The following is a 16,099-nucleotide window of genomic DNA, read 5'->3' on the forward strand; positions in this document are numbered from 1 at the left end:
GATTAGTGCATCTGGATATCTGGGTTTGTTGAGATTCGAGAACCGAAACATGAGGTACAAGTAGGGACCCACATGTTAGATATTCTACTCTGTGGCTGGCTGATATCTTCCGATCGCACTTCCGTAATGCTGATCATCGGTAATATTTCCTGTAAACAGTGTACACTGCTCATGGAGTGGAGTGATATTCAGCTCGCCAACCTGACGTATTGCGTAAATCGGCACGCTCAGCTGCCCCTCCTCCCGAAGCTTCAGCCTTGGTATACCCTCCTGTTTATCTTCTTACGTCAACGTATCGGTGGCAACTATCTGCAACCTATAAACAACATGGAAAACACCCAGCAATGGGAGGAAGTCTTCAGCTTTCTCTCTACATTCAAGACCTGTGTCCAAGGAAGTCCTAGTTGAACAGTGATAAATCAATCACTATCTTGCTTGTCTAACGCCCGGCGACGTCTCTATCATCATCACCCTCATCCCATAATGTCTCATCTATCCTTCAAAGTACTATTCGAAGAGTATGGTGAAGCATTCACTAGCCAAGACCTTGACGATGTCAAAGAATATGTCTCAAAATATCCGCTACAAGACCAAAGGCTTCGACCAGGAGGGTTTCAGCAAGTAATTCTATGTGAACTACTGGACCAGCCCTAAGAACCAGATAACCTACAAAGAAGTCATGGAGGAAGGGGATTGCACCGTAAAGGTGGTGGGCGTAGCGCACGGAAGTCTCTTGATGAAACGGTATCGCTGGGAAGAGGAAGATGGCGTGTGGCGGATTATTGAAATGACGGAAATTGGCCGGAGGTTCCTCTGAGGTTATGGGTTATCTTCTCCATAGCGTGATGGGCCGCCGTGGGTGAATGTGGGCCCCTTACGGAAACCGACAAGGCCGACCAGCGTGTGGCTGTGCTTCGACGCAGCGCCCCTGATCCCGCTACAGGCATCTTTACTTCTGAACTTTGTACTTAGTCGAGTGCATACTCAATCCCACTGTCTTGAGAGGATTTCCCGACCCCCATCCTTCGCTTACACGGAAACGGACCCACGATCTTCTTGGGAGGGCCTTGTAAGACTATAAACAGAAAACGTCCCATTGCAGAAAGGAAACACACACTCCAGTGCGGCCCGAATTATGACTATATCTACATAGCAAGATTGAGTAAATGATCTCTTATATTTAGTATTGCGAATAAAACTTATAGTCACAGGAAAACATCCAGAGTGGCTTACTTTATGTTTTGGCTGTGCTTAAGAAACGAAGGAAAAGAAGCTTTGGGATGAGGCTACAGTCAGCTGTAATGCATGAGTTTTATGAAATTGTGTTGGTAGTAAGAGATTCAGTAAAGCATCTGCCGTGCTCTGACCACTTGAGGAGATTGTCTATTGTTTGGTATGCATTGCTCACAGGTCTGCGAGGGGGTTTCTTGAAGCGATGACATTTGCCGCACCCAAATCTACGTTGGGCAAGCGGGAAGGCCCGGGACCCAAGACACGTTCCCGGAGAACACGTGGGGATAGTGGGTGGCTCCAGGGTCTGTAGCACTTGATGAAAGATACAGCAGTTGCTTATGTGAATCCAAGACTGCTGTAGCTATGCCTACGTATCTGCAATAATATGTCATTCTCAGCGGCTCAATACCGACATCCACGTCTGTGCATCGATGTATATCATGGGCATCACACAATAAATAACATGACCTCAGAATTCTACGCAGCGTGTGAGTAATATTCTCGGCACACTCTATCTAATATTCTGAAGCTCTGCTTTGTCCTAAGCAGTTATATGAATACCAAGAATTGCGATCCTAGTAACCTGCCGCATGCGGGTTGTTTCGATCCGGATTGTTCAACTGAGCAAGTACAGGGGTGTGTCCGGTTGACCCGGAAATAGGCATGATCGGCCCCACCCGTGCCTCTGGTATGCTTCCCCGCATCTGGTCCAAGATACTGCTACACCATGCCTCACACATGAACAATCAAAGCATTGGCGTCTTTTCTTTGAGAGGGGGGACACTTTTATCTTATGTCTGTTATAATTGTACTTGAGCTGCGAGCAAAATGACCTTCATAGGGCTTATGCAAGATTGAGATCAAGGGTGATGACACTCACCCTACAGTTTATCATCTGCTGGACACTACACTATCGGCTTATCGCGATATCTTATCAGCCAGGGACCCTTTCCCCCTTTCCCCCCTCTCTGTCCTTGGCGGCCGTGCACGGCTGTTCCTGCAATGCAGATAAGCCTAATCCCCGAAACGAGGGGCAAGATGCATCGCTCCCCAAATTCCCTCATAAATAATGTAAACCCCCCTTCAGGCTCTCCCACTTTCCCACCTATTTTCCTTACACCTGATCACCAATTCCTCCACCAACCTAATAACCCCTCTCCCTATACACGACACACCCCGCAACCACCAAAATGTACAACCCTAAAATCGGCGACCCCCTCTCCACCCTCGACACCCCGTCCATGATCGTCGACCTGGACCTCATGGAATCCAACATCCACAAACTCTTCTCCACCCTCCTGCCCACAGGGCGCAACATCCGACCGCATCTGAAAACTACCAAGAGCGCCGCCCTGGCCCGGAAACTGGTGGCCGCCGGCGCCAAGGGCTGCTGCGTGGCCAAAGTCTCCGAAGCGGAAGCGATCACCGCCGCCGGCTTCGACGACATCCTGATCACGTGTGAGATCATTGGGGGCCCCAAGGTACAGCGGTTGGTGGAATTGGTGCAAAGGCACCCGGGGATCCGGATCGTGGTGGACAGCGCGGTGGGGGCGACGGCCATCGATGCGGCGCTCGGCAAAGCCGAGGTGAAAACGCCGTTGGCGGTGCTTATCGATCTGGATGTCGGGCTGCACCGCACGGGGGTGGCGAATACGGATGCTGCGCTGGAGTTGGCGAGACATATTGCGGATAATCTCAAGAATCTGAAGTTGATCGGCGTGCAGGGGTATGAGGGCCACTTGCAGCATTTGCACAGCCGGGAGGAAAGGAAGAGGGAGTGTCTGGCCTCGATGGCTATCTTGACGGGCACTGCTGAGACGCTGCGCAAGGAAGGATTCAATATTGAGGTGGTCACGACGGGGGGCACGGGCACGGCCGAATTCTGTGCCTCTGTACCTGGGGTCACGGAGTTGCAGCCGGGGTCGTTTATCTTCATGGATACGGACTACCGCAACGCGGTGGGCAGGTTCTATGCAAACAGTCTGACGATCTTGTCGACGGTGATCAGTCGGCAGGGGGAGAGGCAGGTCACTATCGATGCCGGGTTGAAGTCGTTGACGACCGATAGTGGGCTGGCGGAGTGCAAGGATGCGAAATACGTCCATCTTAATCTTGGGGATGAGCATGGGGCTTTGAGCTGGGAGGCAGGCACCACCGATTTGCAGATTGGCGATCGGGTGGAGATGGTTCCCAGTCATATTGATCCGACTATCAATTTGCATGACTTCTACTATGCGCATCGGAATGGGGTTATTGAGGAGATCTGGTCGGTGGATTCTAGGGGGAAGGTGCAGTAGAGTGGAATATTTGCAAGATAATAATTCCCAAATTCATATTGCAGAAATGAATAACATTCGATGCGTGCCCCTGTCTTACAGTTTACGCCCTCTAAAGGGCTTCTGGTCTAGCTTGCGCGGCAGTGACCAAGCACTCGAAAAGCCTACCAAGCATGCTATTGATCCCGACCTTAAACGGCAATGGCGCTCTCAGCTACACATGGCTGATGCCCAATCGGGGATATTCCTATGTCTACTTCATATCACGGCACTTTAATTCAGTCCCTTCCGAACCAGCAACGTGACCGGCAGCCGGCGCCTTGGCCCACACCGCGTATGTCTCCTGATCCTCCCACCAATCGAGGCTACCCTGCGCCTGGAGATCACAACAAGACAGCAATTTCCCCAGGATGAGAACAATCCCCATCCGCGCCAGATTTTGCCCGATGCAATCGCGCGGGCCTGGAGAAATGGCTGGGTCGCGCGTCGACGGTCTTTCCCGAATTTACCTTCCGGCCGTAACCAGCGGTTGATGTGAAAGCCCTTAGGGTCGCTGTAATTGTGCGGGCACACTTTGGCGACACATTGCATGTAGGAGACGACGGTCTACATTTTGCGATACGAATTAGTCCTTCCGCTTGGTGGTTCAATTGAACGCACGGTTTGGTTATGATTTGGGGAGGGTTAGGGCTCCTTACCCCCTCTAGGAAGAAATCCCCCGCGATGGTGTGCCCACCCTCGGGAACAAGACGGGTCAACCCAAGCGGCACAGGCGATATGAGTCGAATACCCTCCTTGATGGCAGCGCCGAGGATAGGCAGCTTCAGAAGCGTCTGGACGTTCATTTGACCTGCTGAGGCAAATGCACCGCGCACCTCGCTTGTCACACGGTCGAGGACGGTCGGATTTTGTAACAAGCGGAACAGAATGCCTGTGATGGCTGTTTGGAGCGTATTAGTCGCTTGATGGCGGAAAACATAGGGAACTTGGTGGTTCGGTTAGATAGGGTTCAAGTCAAACTCGACCGGTCTTGGTGGAAGAATGCTTACCAGAAGATCAGTGATGAGAGAAGCAAGGAAAGGCAAAGTGACTGCCATGATTACAGAGCCTCAAGCCAGGCCAGGAAAGACAAGACGCTGAGGGACAAAGACAGGAAGCAAGTTGTGGCAGAGCGTACAGTTCACATAGCTAGATGTACGCCCGTAGCGCGAACGACGAAATCTCTACCCGGGTACACTGGGTGGTATTTCCAAGTCGGTGAGATCTTAGCTTCAGTTGCATGTCAAGGAATAATAGAAAAGGTTGGGTCATCTAGCCTGGCTCAACTAGATGGTGGGTCTTTGTCGTAAGAGCAAATGTCATTCCGCTCGAGATGGCGCGAAACTAGTACCAGTGTTGGTTATCCGAGCATAAGCACTAGATGCGCCATCTTGTCGATCTAACCAACAGTGGCGCCCAATCGACCCACTCTATTTCTTTGTTGATTTTGACAGAGTTTAGTGTCTGGGCTTCAATGGTAACAATCAGGGGAGGGTCAGTCGAGCAGATGGAGGCTGACCGCTTGTCCATATCCTGCTGGTTAGTGGTTTTGCCAGGAAAGCAATGTATTTGGCAAATAAGCAGCCTCCCTAGAGTCTGCAAATTGATATTTCGGACATGACGCGCATTTCCCGTATGATCTACTCGGTCAGGTCTTGCCTCGACACAGCATCGCCTTCGTCTTGCCCTTTGGAAGGCGTGCCGGCCTCTTCATGCTATGGCTTGACGAACATCCAGGTCGATGAGAGCGTGAAGACGATCCCTATTCGAGGCTATCCGACAGGCTATGTACATACTGCTGATGGGCAGTGAGCGGGCCCACAGGGGTAGTCTTGCCGATTCCCTTCCCCGGATCTTGTGGTATAGGTGTATGGATATAAACTCCTTGTTGTTGGCAAAACGTGATTGAAACATGTTCTAGGTTCGGTACAATTAGCTCGACCCGCTTCGGGGAGGGAGGCAATGAGGCAGGAATAGTAGGAATGATACATGTTCTCCAAGACGTTGTGGTCATGGAACGACATGAAATGATGTACAGTTCAACTGCCGTAATTCCCCCCCATCGGAATTCTCTTCCGCCTTCTCAATGTAGTGACGAAACAAGGACGCGGTAATGATGCTTGCACCTTAAATGCTAAAGCAGGGTGAGTCAATTTTCCGACCCGGGGGGTCAAAGCATTGCTGACTTGGTAAGTCAAGCTAAACTGTAAGTAATCTCCAAAGCCCGTCGAATTCTCGCAAACTATCTTGCAGGACTTGCAGTTTTCCAAGTTGTTCAATCAGTAACCGGTGTCGCACACGCACACCTCTGTTTCTCGATCACCAGCCATGCCTACTCTTAGGAGAAGCAAACGTTCCAACAACTCCGGAAATGAGATGCCCCGCCCGATAAGAACGCCCGATGTATTCCTTGTTCCCGAAATTTTGGAAGCTATTCTTTTGGGTCTGGACATGCACACATTGCTGATTTCAGCTCGGGTCTGTGCTACATAGAATGCCTGCATCAAAGCTCTCGAAGGATCCAGCAAGCCCTGTTTTACGTTCCCATCGACACAGATAGCACAGGGACCCGTCGCAAATCAAGGAAGAATCCTCTTGTAGTGGATAGGATATGGTTCGAATTCATCTTTACAGGACTAAGCTCGCGGGTGAGACATGGTGCATGGTATTGCCCTCATATTGCCTCGGACGAGAAAGAAAGAGCATATCTGCGCCCCGAGGCAAGCTGGCGGCGGATGCTCCTTCAACAACCGCCAACCTCAATCGTCCGCTTCTGGGACCCCGAGTGCCTTTGGGGCCCCTACTGGCATAATCTTCCCAAAGACCAGATGGTCAAAACTGGAGCTGAGTGGACGCCGGAAGAAGACTATCATCGCATGGAGAACGTCGCATTTGAGATCGACACAGGAGCAATTTCAGCGGGACCTCTGCCTTTTCTATGCTGGGCAGATGCCCTGGCTCTGAGGAAGGTCATGCGCAAGTCCAAGCGCCACAAGCAGTTACGCCGCGATCATACTCTCAAACGCTACCTTCGCAAGTTCGATCTCACTATCAACACGGAATGTCCTGAGTTCTGGCCAGGGGTCTGGATTGAGAACCATCCGGTACCAATAAGAGATTTTCGTCAGTGGTGTGACACAGAGGATGTCAAGTTGTTGATAGCCGATCCACGTTAGGTTGAAGACTATGATTTCGTCCCGTCCGACGTTCTGCTTACTCTTTTTCTCTGGTGATTAATCCACCTATGTTCCTTCAAATCTAGAAAAGACTTGTTCTAAATCATGCTTCGTTAAGGAAACATTGCTATATTTCAACGCCTCTCTTCTCATGTTTCGTTTCTACAGGAGATGCAACAAAACGGACTCGCCTTCTTCAATGGGAAGCGCTGGTCTTGGCCTTATAACGGCCACCCGGCAAAAGAATCAAAGTTTCTCACTAAGTCTTACTGCAACAATGAGATTATAAAACTTCAACTCTGTGTTTGCCGCCTTGGGGTTACTGGCTATGCTTATGTTGGCCCTGTGGCCTCCGGCTACCGCTCACCGCCCATCTCGGTGATTCTTACATAATGCCTCGGATGACGTTAGCCTCACGGAGTCAGATTTCATCCATAACTCATGCACGTTCTCCGCTCCTTGACAACTTTTGTAAGCGGTTCTAAAGGTCTTTTAATCCTCAGAGCCTGGCTTGATTGCTTAACAGTATAAGGACTTTATAGCAATTTCTGGCGTCTTGAGGGGCCAAAAGTCTTGGTTATTATCATGAGAATTGCCTGCTAAAAGATGTCCGTGTATGCTTTTTTGTTTGTTGGCCCAAGTCTCTCAACATTTATAATGGCCGGCATCGAATCAGAATCGATTTCTACGGTAATTTGACAAAAACATACAACAGAAGGGATTCGCTGGTGGTCACCCACCCAACTACTAACCTCCCGGCGTGTGGCTTAAGTACGGCTGAGCGGACGGGAAGCCCTGTTTTCCACACCCTGTGGTCGTATGTGCTTTCCTATTCTTACTCTCAGCCTATATCCGGTAGACAACCAAGCTATCAAAGACGGTCCACTGCTTGTCTTACCTGCTAATCAATTCTATAATCCCATACGCTTATGCCATCCTCACATCGCTAGAGTTCACCGACCGTAGATGTTCGTGTCCATCGTAATTGCGGAGAAAGACATTGGGTCATGCCCTTGGTTCGGTTGCTTGGCCTAGATCATGGAGCTAGGGAACTATACGACAATGGAGCAATATGTGTATTAAAGAACCATTAACATGACCTTGTCGCTCAATCCGCGCTTACCAGATTCTTTTTCAGTCGATAGCAGGGCTATATACATACCTGGCATACAAACAAAAATGATCTCGCCGGCTATTTACTTGAGTCTCGCTCTGTCCGTCCTCCTCAACACCTTTACTATAGAAGCTTGGGCGCAAGCAGGCACCAAACTCCCCCCTTGCACCAACGGCCAGATTCGGAAAGGCGACAAAGCCTCTCTGGTCCACTGCGAGTGCTTTAAGGGGGACCAGAAATGCAGCACGCAGTGTCCCGTCAGCTCGCAGCCCCCCGGGTCGCCATGCCCGGGCAACCTCCTCACGCAACTCCACCTCAATGACTGCACGCACCACTGCCAGGCCGACACGAACCATGTCTGCTCCTCCTGCGGGGTGTGGTTCCATTCGCTCTGCACGTGTCTGCAAACAGGCACCTGCGTGCAGCAATACGCCAACCCGGCGCCCGGCGCGGCCTACTGGGTGAAGACGCCGGGCGGCGATCTGGCGACCGTCACGGTCCCCGTCGCAGACATTCTCGCCCTCGAGATCGAGCATCCCCAGCTGGCCGAGGAGGGGTGGGACTTCGGTCAGACGGCGAAGGTCTCGAACCCCGCGACGCAGGCCCTGGTGATCAACTCCGTGCACTCCATCACCCACAACCAGATCCACATGCACCTGTGTCCGCTGAACCGCGATATGCAGAAGCTCCTGACCGGGCTCGTCACGCCGAAGACGCCCCTGTCCCAGTTCAAGAGCCGCCAACCGGTTCGCCTGACGCCGCAGTTTGGTGGTGCGCTCATGTATTGTCAGGCGGTGCAGGGCAAGAATCAACAGATTTCTGGGAAGGTAATGTCCAATAATATCAAGGCCGTGCGGGATGACAAGAGCCTCTGCGACTATGAGGTTGGGGCGGCGGTGTTGAGGGACTCGAATGGTATTACCTGGGGGTGTGTCACGGCTGATCGGCTCAGCACGGAGTATAAACGCTTCTGTGCTTGACTACTGATTAGAGGGGGGATTCTCATGAGATAGGTCATTTGCTGTCGCGGTCGTCTTTTATCATGGTTTTGTTTCGAATTAAGATTACATACTCGGGGCCTTTTGTAAGCATTGTTCTCTCCTGTGGTAAGAGGAGTTGGTTATGGTTTTTCTTTTTTTCTTTTTCTTTTTCTTTTTCTTTTTTTTTTTTTTTTTTTTTTTTTCTAGAACCCCTACAAAAAGAGGCTCTTTACACTTCTACTCCTATTGTCACATCTTATGCAGCCCACTGTATTTGGTTTGTTTCGTGGCACGGTGCGGAATCAAACATTACCGCGTGAACGAATACATATTCTGTGCCATGGCAAACGTGAACCAAAACCTTTGCCCCAGCTTACATTCGAAACATACACCACAAATGCAAGCAACAAGTGAAAAGAATGCACATAATTAGTCTTGCCTACACCATGGGAGTTGGGTGTGTCAAACGGAGAAAGACTGAATTATCCTCTGTAATCGAAGCAGGAAATGCTCTGAAGACATGGTTAGGGTTACATCCGGGGATGTCATGTCATCACCATTGGGAGGGAGGCCCACTCGAATGACATCCTTCTGAAAATGGCCACTGTGACAGAACAATTTCCAACCACAGATATAAAGAGCATATAGGAGCGTCCGTCTTTTGCGCCGTTTCCCGCGAGTGTAGCATCTTCCGCCCACAATGTCCAAATCCAAGCTCGCCAACATCGCGACAATCGCCATCCCCAGCGCCGTCGTCGCCGCGGGGCTGACCAAACTCGTCGACCAGCAGACCGAAAAGCCACAGCACGCCCTCCAGGACGGCATCACCTCCCTTCAACCAGATCAAACGCCAGGCCTGGTAATCCTCCCCAAAGCCCTCCCCACCAGCACGATACCGCTGAGTCCCAAACTCCTCTCACCCCCCAACCCCCCCGTCAACCCGACCGGAATCCTGAAATACGGCCACCCCGGCCCAGTGAACGACGAGCTCAGCACCGTCTGCCTGTATGGGGCGTACGACCGGCGCACGCGCAATCCCATCTGGGTCGCGGAGCACATGACGCCGGCCTCGCTCGCCAACGCGCCGGGCAAGCGCCGCGACAATTTCCGCGAGGACCCCAGTATCCCCGCCGCGTTCCGGGCCAAGATCAAGGACTACAGCGGTAGCGGGTACGACCGCGGCCACCAGGCGCCCGCCGACCCGGCGCGCTGGTCGCAGCAGGCCGTTGACGAGACCTTCCGCATGTCCAACATGTGTCCGCAGGTCGGGGTGGGGTTCAACCGCCACTACTGGAAGGACTTCGAGGCCTTCTGCAAGAACCTGACCACCCGCTACCCGTCCGTCCGGGTGATTACGGGCCCCCTGTATCTGCCGCGGAGGGATGAGGATGGGAAATGGCGGGTTAGTTATGAGGTTATTGGGTCGCCGACGCCGAAGGTGGCGGTGCCCACGCACTTCTTTAAGTTGATTCTTGGGGAGGAGGAGGAAGAGCACCATGGTGGTGGTGGTGGTGGGGACGGTCTGCTTGGGGGCAAGGTGGCGGTGGGCGCGTTCGTGCTGCCCAATGGGGCGATTAGCGGTGATAAACCCTTGGCGGATTTTGAGGTCGAGCTGGATGTGCTGGAGCAGGCGACTGGCTTGGAGTTTATCGAGAAGTTGAAGTCGACTGCCCGGCGAAAGCTGTGTGAAGAGGTCAAGTGTGACCTGGGGGTCAAGGATTTTGGTAATGCGGTGGAGGAGATTACAGATATGCTGGGTAAAGCGAAGCTGTAAGGGACATGTGGGACGAGAATGAGATATGCGATAGTTTAGCAACTTCAGATGGTCATGCTGGCCCAGCACGACTCCATGGAGCTGATGTAGGTGGTGGGAATCTACCAAGTTATCTCCCCTTCTTACAGCATGACCACAGCCTGCTTGACACGGCTCTACAGGCTTTACGACTAGAAGCAGTGATGGGAATAAGATATTAATTATTAATTAACACAAATGAGTGATCAAGATGGTAGAAGATGAACCAGGCGTGTCATGCAGTGGCCACGCCCAAAGTCTTGTCGCCAAAAAATAAGATCCTTCAGGGACCGGCGGCAGGGGCACCAGCACCGGCCGGGGCAGCAGGGGCAGCAGCATCTTTTGCGTCAGCTAGCGGCCGCGTGTAGGTGCAGATGCAGCGGCTGCAAGGTTCGAGCATTAGCACACTTGCTTGACAAGAAGGTATGGAAGAGGTTTGGGAAGAAAGATCTTACAGGTCCTCTGTCCCACCGCATTGTCCACTAAGGGCATTGGCATTCTGACACTAAATATGGCGCATCAGTATGGGCTTGTGACCAGAACATTCGTGCGACGCAAAGAGACTTCGAAAGACATACCTGGGTGTTGCATGTTGGGTCGTTGCAAAAGAGCCGCTTGTCCAACTGATTGGCGCCGGCGTTGAGGGAGGACGCAGTGGCTGCAGCGCACAGCAGAGCAAAGGTGACAACCGAGGAGAACTGCATGATGAATGGAGGTATCGAAGTGTTGTTGGTGGTAGAGTGCTATGACGAGCAGTGGAAGAATAGAATAGGAGGCTTGGACTGTGATGGAATGATCTGTGTAGAAAGGCACTTCCGGGGGGGTTACAGTAGTCCTTTATACTTCCTTTTGCTCCCGATCACCCCCGGTGCATACGGCAGTGTCACCTTGATCGACATGTGTATTTTCACTTTTGCTACTCAAACAGTACCTAAGGGCGCGTGATCGGAGTCTGCTACTTCAGGGTTCACGCCACATTCCATAGTGTAGGCATACAGCAATGCGATGTTCAATTCATGGTCCCCCATTCGGGGATCTTCACAGAGGCTGAGTACGATGCGAGTCCTGGTAAGGGAATACTGAACCGATATCGGGTAGCATCTACCGTCAGAGCCCTGTCACCAATGATCAGCAACTCAAATCACTAGCTAGTGGATAGTTCCCGCAAGCATTTGATGGGGCAGGGCGAAAATGAAGTAATGCTGGAGAGATTGCTGCCTCACAATTTTACATGTCATACCCCTGACCGATCTTTGACAGCTGTGACATCTGTCATAGCGCATAGGACCCACAAAATCACAAGTAAGGCGCATATTGCTTGTACTTCACATGATCTACTACTCTAGCAAGATATATCACAAACCTAATCGGCTTCAGGAGCCAGCACAATAGCAATGTTGGGATCAACTACCTGATCTCTTCTTCTAACCCTTCAAATCGCCGTGGTAGACCCAAATTGATACATCACACATGTCTCCGAATAGATCTCACAACATAGGTAGTACATCTGCAGATACAGCGACAGTCTGCGAGCACCGGAAGTCTCCAAGATCTGCAGCAAGTCCTTGAGGCATCGCACCGTACAGCCGTGTTCGTACTCCGCCAGCAGCCGTAGCTGCCTCCGCACATCTCCGTCTGCCTCCAGGCTTTGACGCGACGAGAACTCCGGAAAGTCGACGGAGTTGAGGTTCGTGGCGTGGCGGTCACGTTCGATACTGCCCAGGTCATTCCACAGCCTGCCCTCCACCGAGATCTGCCGCCACAGCTTCTCGGCCAGGTACTTTTCTCGGGCAGTGGGAAAGACGTCCCCCTTTTCTGCGGATCCAAGCTTACAAACCAAGGACTTGGAAACCACTGCACTCTTGACGTCGTGCACGGCAGAGGTGTGTAGCCAGGTGAAGAAGGACTGGCCGTTACCGACAGGGGTGGCGCACTCGAGGCTGTCTAGATGCTTTTTGGTATGACTGTTAGTGGTATTGTTGTTGAGCGATCGATGCCCTTTGGCTTGGTGTGTGGCAGCGATTGTCGCCATTCTGACTTCCTGTTGCAGATCGAGTCGATCAGCAGGACTTGGCTTGGCGGTGACGAGGTTCTCATCCAGCACAAAGCGGAACCAGGTAGCGATGTTGCGTTGGACATTGCTGAGTACACCTCTGGACTCTCCATTCCGTTCAGAGGTGGGCCTCCCCTGAGAAGGGTGATCTCGACAAAGACCAGTTATGCTGTGACACAACTGCTCAATATAGTCGGCTATGGCTCCAGAGGCTGAGTCAGGTAGAGCCATCAGATCCTTTTCCATCAGATCGTCTTCCTGGAAGATCCCAACGGAGAGTTCGACCATGCTATAGACAATGCGGGTACTCAAGAGATACTCAGGGCGGGAGTTATTGGCCAGGGTCCAAAAGCAGGCAGCGAATTTGATGTATTTCTCTCCAAGAGCTTTCCCAGTGGAGAAGACATCTAGGTGCTTCAGCTTGTGGCTGAATAGGAGAGCCTCGATAACCGAAGCTTCGACCACCCACTTTGGCGTTTTCCTCTGCGACGGCAATCGCGCGAAGAATTCGGCCATTTTGCGAACCGTGGCAGCTGGCATATCAATGAGCATGGATGGCATTACGGCCACTTTGTCACCAGCGGTCTCTGTCTCCCCGGCCGTCACGGCCGCCATGACGTACGAGTCTGACACCGTTGGAATGGCATACAAAGTCTTGTCCAACCACAGCTGGTCGTCGGTCGAGGAGCGGACGTCTCTGGAAAGGATAAACTCGATGCCTCGTCTGACGGCATCGTTAAGCTCGCTGGCGATCTTCTCAGTATAACTAAAAGGTGTCGCACTTTTCAGTATAAGGAGAGCATATGCCGTCTCTTCAGCAGAGCCTGTGCTTCCCCAGGAACCGTCCTGATTCTGAGTGCGGAGCGTTCGGATGAGAGCCTGGAACAGCGTGATTGGGATTTGGAATCTCATCAAATCATCAGGCAATGCAGCTAGGTTGCCAGCACTCCAGCGGTGAAGGTAGGACATCAGGGCTTCGCAAATCAGCATCGTGGGGTAGTATGACGAGATGTTCTATAAGCAGTTCCAGTTAACCATAACCCAGGCTTCGTATCTCAACCAGTCGCTTGACGTACCCATTTATCCCTAGGCATTCGATCGCACTTGAACCATTCTTCGCATAGGTAGCGAACACACTTCTCAATCTGGGCCTGAAAGCGGTCGTCGGTGGAGAGCAGCACCAGAGCGCTGAGGATGTTGGCATTGGTGCTGATGCTCTTATGTGTCTCATATAAGTATGTTGCGAAATGATCTTCACGCTCGAAGCGATCAATCATCACTTGTGGCGAGTAGCGTTTGCCTTGGAGCATGAGAGCTACCAAGGCCTTCGCAGTGTCATCAGCATCAGGGCATGCCTTGGGGACTATTTACAAGCAGAAATATTAGCAAAGGGCACAGTGGCGATAGTCTACCCTTGAATATGGGGCAGGATACTCCACCGAAGCCTACGAGTCCATGCTGCTTGATTTCTGCCTCAATCAGCTCGCCGGTCTGTTGTAGATCGAACTTCGGTTCAATTCCGTTGCGAAGCAGATTCGTGGTCACCTTGGCTGAATCAGTATTTCGTTCCAAGCAATACTCATGATAGTAGGGGAGAACGACATACCCACGCCCACTCAAATACTGTGGTCGGATATCCAGCTGCCACTAGCCCCGATCCCAAACCAGCGCCGTTCGAGATCGCGCTCCGGATATAATCCTCGGCCTCGTCATCCCACACAGGGCTATACATCAGATATGCCGCTGTCGCAGATGGCGAGCCCAGCATGCCGCCGAGCACCCTGTGCTTTGCTAGCCCGCCGAAGTCAACCCTTCCGACCAGAGCCTCCAACGAGTGCAAAAGCGAGGACTGTGGGCCACTGAAGATGAGGCTCAGATCGATCCTGGACAGTTTCTTCGCCTGCAGCTTGGTCAGGTTGGTCCGGTCGAAGTCAAATGTGTGTCCCTCTGCCTCCAGCAGGTCCAGCATGGCCGGGAGCCGCAGTTCCAGGCTCACGGGTAGAATACATGTGACTAATAAGTCATCGAGACCCTTTAACGCCGTATCGAGAAACTGTTTTGCTTGGAAGATTCGAGAGTTGAGTTTCTGCGCGTCGACCTCCCCTGAATCTGCGGTGTGCCTTTGCAAGGTAAGAAGAGCCGCCATGGTGTTGGCTATGGTATCTAATCCGGAGTCGGAATTCCCCCAACCACCATCAGGCCTTTGGAGCCGCAGAAGAGTTGAGAACGCGGCGGGAAATGCCCAGATTGGCGTGCCTCCCTCGATCGGCTTTTTCACCAGCGAGATCCATGCGGTATCGTAGATGTTGCCGGTCATTGTACCGAGCCCATAGGTGGGATGATGCGAGTTTGCAAAACTCTCGAACAAGCATTGGTTCTTTGCCTCAATCAGCATGGCCACCGGATTGTCACGCATCGTGCCGAATAAGTGCCTCGAAGAGTTTTTGGGAAACTGGGAGTGGTAATATAGATGGCCCGCTAAACCTTGGGAAAAGCGATGCAGAGGCCTAGCCACACCTTAAATGAATTGTACGCTTACGGGGACTGAAGAGTGAGGAGATGCTTAGGCTATAGAGATCAGTTTGACAAGACTAATGGAATACCCTAGCTATAGGTTAGCTCGTTTTGACGCAGCGCCAAATCACCAGCGCAACACGTAGTCACCGAGGTTCAAGGCACTAATGAAAGTTTAATCGGCAAATAATTTTTCATTCTGAAAAGCATCCCATCTGTAAATACGATTCCTCAGCTAGCCTCAAATGCATTTCATGTTTAGGTACTGGGCTAGCCTGGACACGGCTCCAATAGAGCAGGCAAGGTTCTTGATCGATCTGCAGATGGATGCTGAATCCACCCTCGCTCGCCATGACGTTTACAACTCACGGAAGGTTTGAAATAGTGTTTGGAGACCGAAGGACGTGGAAAGTTGCTTCAAAGATTTGATCCAAATGACTTGACAACGTAGAGTAAGCAATAGTGTGATATCAAACCCCAATCAAACATTCTTGTTGGATCTTGAACATTTTGCTGGAGTTCACTGCGGATTGTGAAATTCGTGGCGATGGAGGGTATGAAGTTAATGCCATAGGACAGACTCCTGATGGCTTATGGGTATTTTGAAGCAGTCGATCGACACTCTATCATACGCGTGATCAGAATGAATGTGTCAGAGACAGCGGCCCAGATTTGAACCCTTGGCAGGATTGTGGTGGATGTCAATCTTCCGGGTTTGGCAATGCGGAGACTTTCCAGGGGGTCTCATGTCACACCGAGCCCTAAGTGATTGACACTCATGCAGAATCTGACACCACAAATTTTGCTCCCCTTACTTAGACCTGGCAGGTCTTGGCACCGCCTGGTTGAATGTGACACACCTTATCCTATTAATATTCTCTCCGGTCGACACCGTACCCTTGACGGCTGGAAGCGGTGGGAT

At 51.7% G+C, this 16,099-nt stretch overlaps 7 protein-coding genes across 7 annotated transcripts; 4 read left to right on the forward strand and 3 right to left on the reverse strand.

Moving 5' to 3' along the window:
• The first annotated feature begins 2,346 nt into the window (after window positions 1-2,346).
• BO82DRAFT_349891 (DSD1 family PLP-dependent enzyme) lies at window positions 2,347-3,584 on the forward strand. The gene has a single exon (XM_025634001.1). The coding sequence runs from the start codon at window positions 2,424-2,426 to the stop codon at window positions 3,528-3,530; it is 1,107 nt and encodes a 368-aa protein (XP_025496950.1). The 5' UTR covers window positions 2,347-2,423; the 3' UTR covers window positions 3,531-3,584.
• Window positions 3,585-3,617: 33 nt separating this feature from the next.
• Window positions 3,618-4,354, reverse strand: BO82DRAFT_428127 (cytochrome P450; the record flags this gene model as incomplete). The annotated part of the gene is made up of 3 exons (XM_025640416.1): window positions 3,618-3,971; window positions 4,019-4,115; window positions 4,208-4,354. The coding sequence occupies 3 exons, from the start codon at window positions 4,352-4,354 to the stop codon at window positions 3,763-3,765; spliced, it is 453 nt and encodes a 150-aa protein (XP_025496951.1). The 3' UTR covers window positions 3,618-3,762.
• Window positions 4,355-5,876: 1,522 nt separating this feature from the next.
• Window positions 5,877-6,724, forward strand: BO82DRAFT_360490 (uncharacterized protein; the record flags this gene model as incomplete). The annotated part of the gene is made up of 2 exons (XM_025636768.1): window positions 5,877-6,026; window positions 6,074-6,724. The coding sequence occupies 2 exons, from the start codon at window positions 5,877-5,879 to the stop codon at window positions 6,722-6,724; spliced, it is 801 nt and encodes a 266-aa protein (XP_025496952.1).
• Window positions 6,725-7,903: 1,179 nt separating this feature from the next.
• On the forward strand, window positions 7,904-8,818 carry BO82DRAFT_412524 (uncharacterized protein; the record flags this gene model as incomplete). The annotated part of the gene is made up of 1 exon (XM_025639846.1): window positions 7,904-8,818. The coding sequence occupies one exon, from the start codon at window positions 7,904-7,906 to the stop codon at window positions 8,816-8,818; it is 915 nt and encodes a 304-aa protein (XP_025496953.1).
• A 700-nt stretch (window positions 8,819-9,518) lies between these two features.
• BO82DRAFT_324987 (DNA/RNA non-specific endonuclease) lies at window positions 9,519-10,592 on the forward strand (the record flags this gene model as incomplete). Its single annotated transcript, XM_025632850.1, has 1 exon — window positions 9,519-10,592. The coding sequence occupies one exon, from the start codon at window positions 9,519-9,521 to the stop codon at window positions 10,590-10,592; it is 1,074 nt and encodes a 357-aa protein (XP_025496954.1).
• A 184-nt stretch (window positions 10,593-10,776) lies between these two features.
• BO82DRAFT_428129 (uncharacterized protein) lies at window positions 10,777-11,403 on the reverse strand. The gene is made up of 3 exons (XM_025640417.1): window positions 11,189-11,403; window positions 11,066-11,115; window positions 10,777-10,993 (listed from the first exon to the last, which is right to left on the reverse strand). The coding sequence occupies exons 1-3, from the start codon at window positions 11,312-11,314 to the stop codon at window positions 10,894-10,896; spliced, it is 276 nt and encodes a 91-aa protein (XP_025496955.1). The 5' UTR covers window positions 11,315-11,403; the 3' UTR covers window positions 10,777-10,893.
• Window positions 11,404-11,955: 552 nt separating this feature from the next.
• On the reverse strand, window positions 11,956-15,079 carry BO82DRAFT_412532 (terpene synthase family protein; the record flags this gene model as incomplete). The annotated part of the gene is made up of 4 exons (XM_025639847.1): window positions 11,956-13,677; window positions 13,740-14,026; window positions 14,103-14,208; window positions 14,270-15,079. 4 exons carry the CDS (start codon window positions 15,077-15,079, stop codon window positions 12,043-12,045), a joined length of 2,838 nt encoding a protein of 945 aa, XP_025496956.1. The 3' UTR covers window positions 11,956-12,042.
• Between the last annotated feature and the right edge of the window lie 1,020 nt (window positions 15,080-16,099).

This window comes from Aspergillus uvarum, assembly GCF_003184745.1.
Source record: "Aspergillus uvarum CBS 121591 unplaced genomic scaffold BO82scaffold_2, whole genome shotgun sequence".
Classification (NCBI taxonomy): domain Eukaryota; kingdom Fungi; phylum Ascomycota; class Eurotiomycetes; order Eurotiales; family Aspergillaceae; genus Aspergillus; species Aspergillus uvarum.

What these genes read in the sequence shown, in the direction of transcription:
- BO82DRAFT_428129 (XM_025640417.1), bottom strand. Translation starts at nt 11,314, where the DNA reads ATGCAGTTCTCCTCGGTTGTCACCTTTGCTCTGCTGTGCGCTGCAGCC. An exon ending in ACCCAACATGCAACACCCAG is followed by an intron (nt 11,116 to 11,188) that starts GTATGTCTTTCG and finishes CGCCATATTTAG; the next exon opens with TGTCAGAATGCCAATGCCCT. An exon ending in TGCGGTGGGACAGAGGACCT is followed by an intron (nt 10,994 to 11,065) that starts GTAAGATCTTTC and finishes CGAACCTTGCAG; the next exon opens with CCGCTGCATCTGCACCTACA.
- BO82DRAFT_349891 (XM_025634001.1), top strand. Translation starts at nt 2,424, where the DNA reads ATGTACAACCCTAAAATCGGCGACCCCCTCTCCACCCTCGACACCCCG.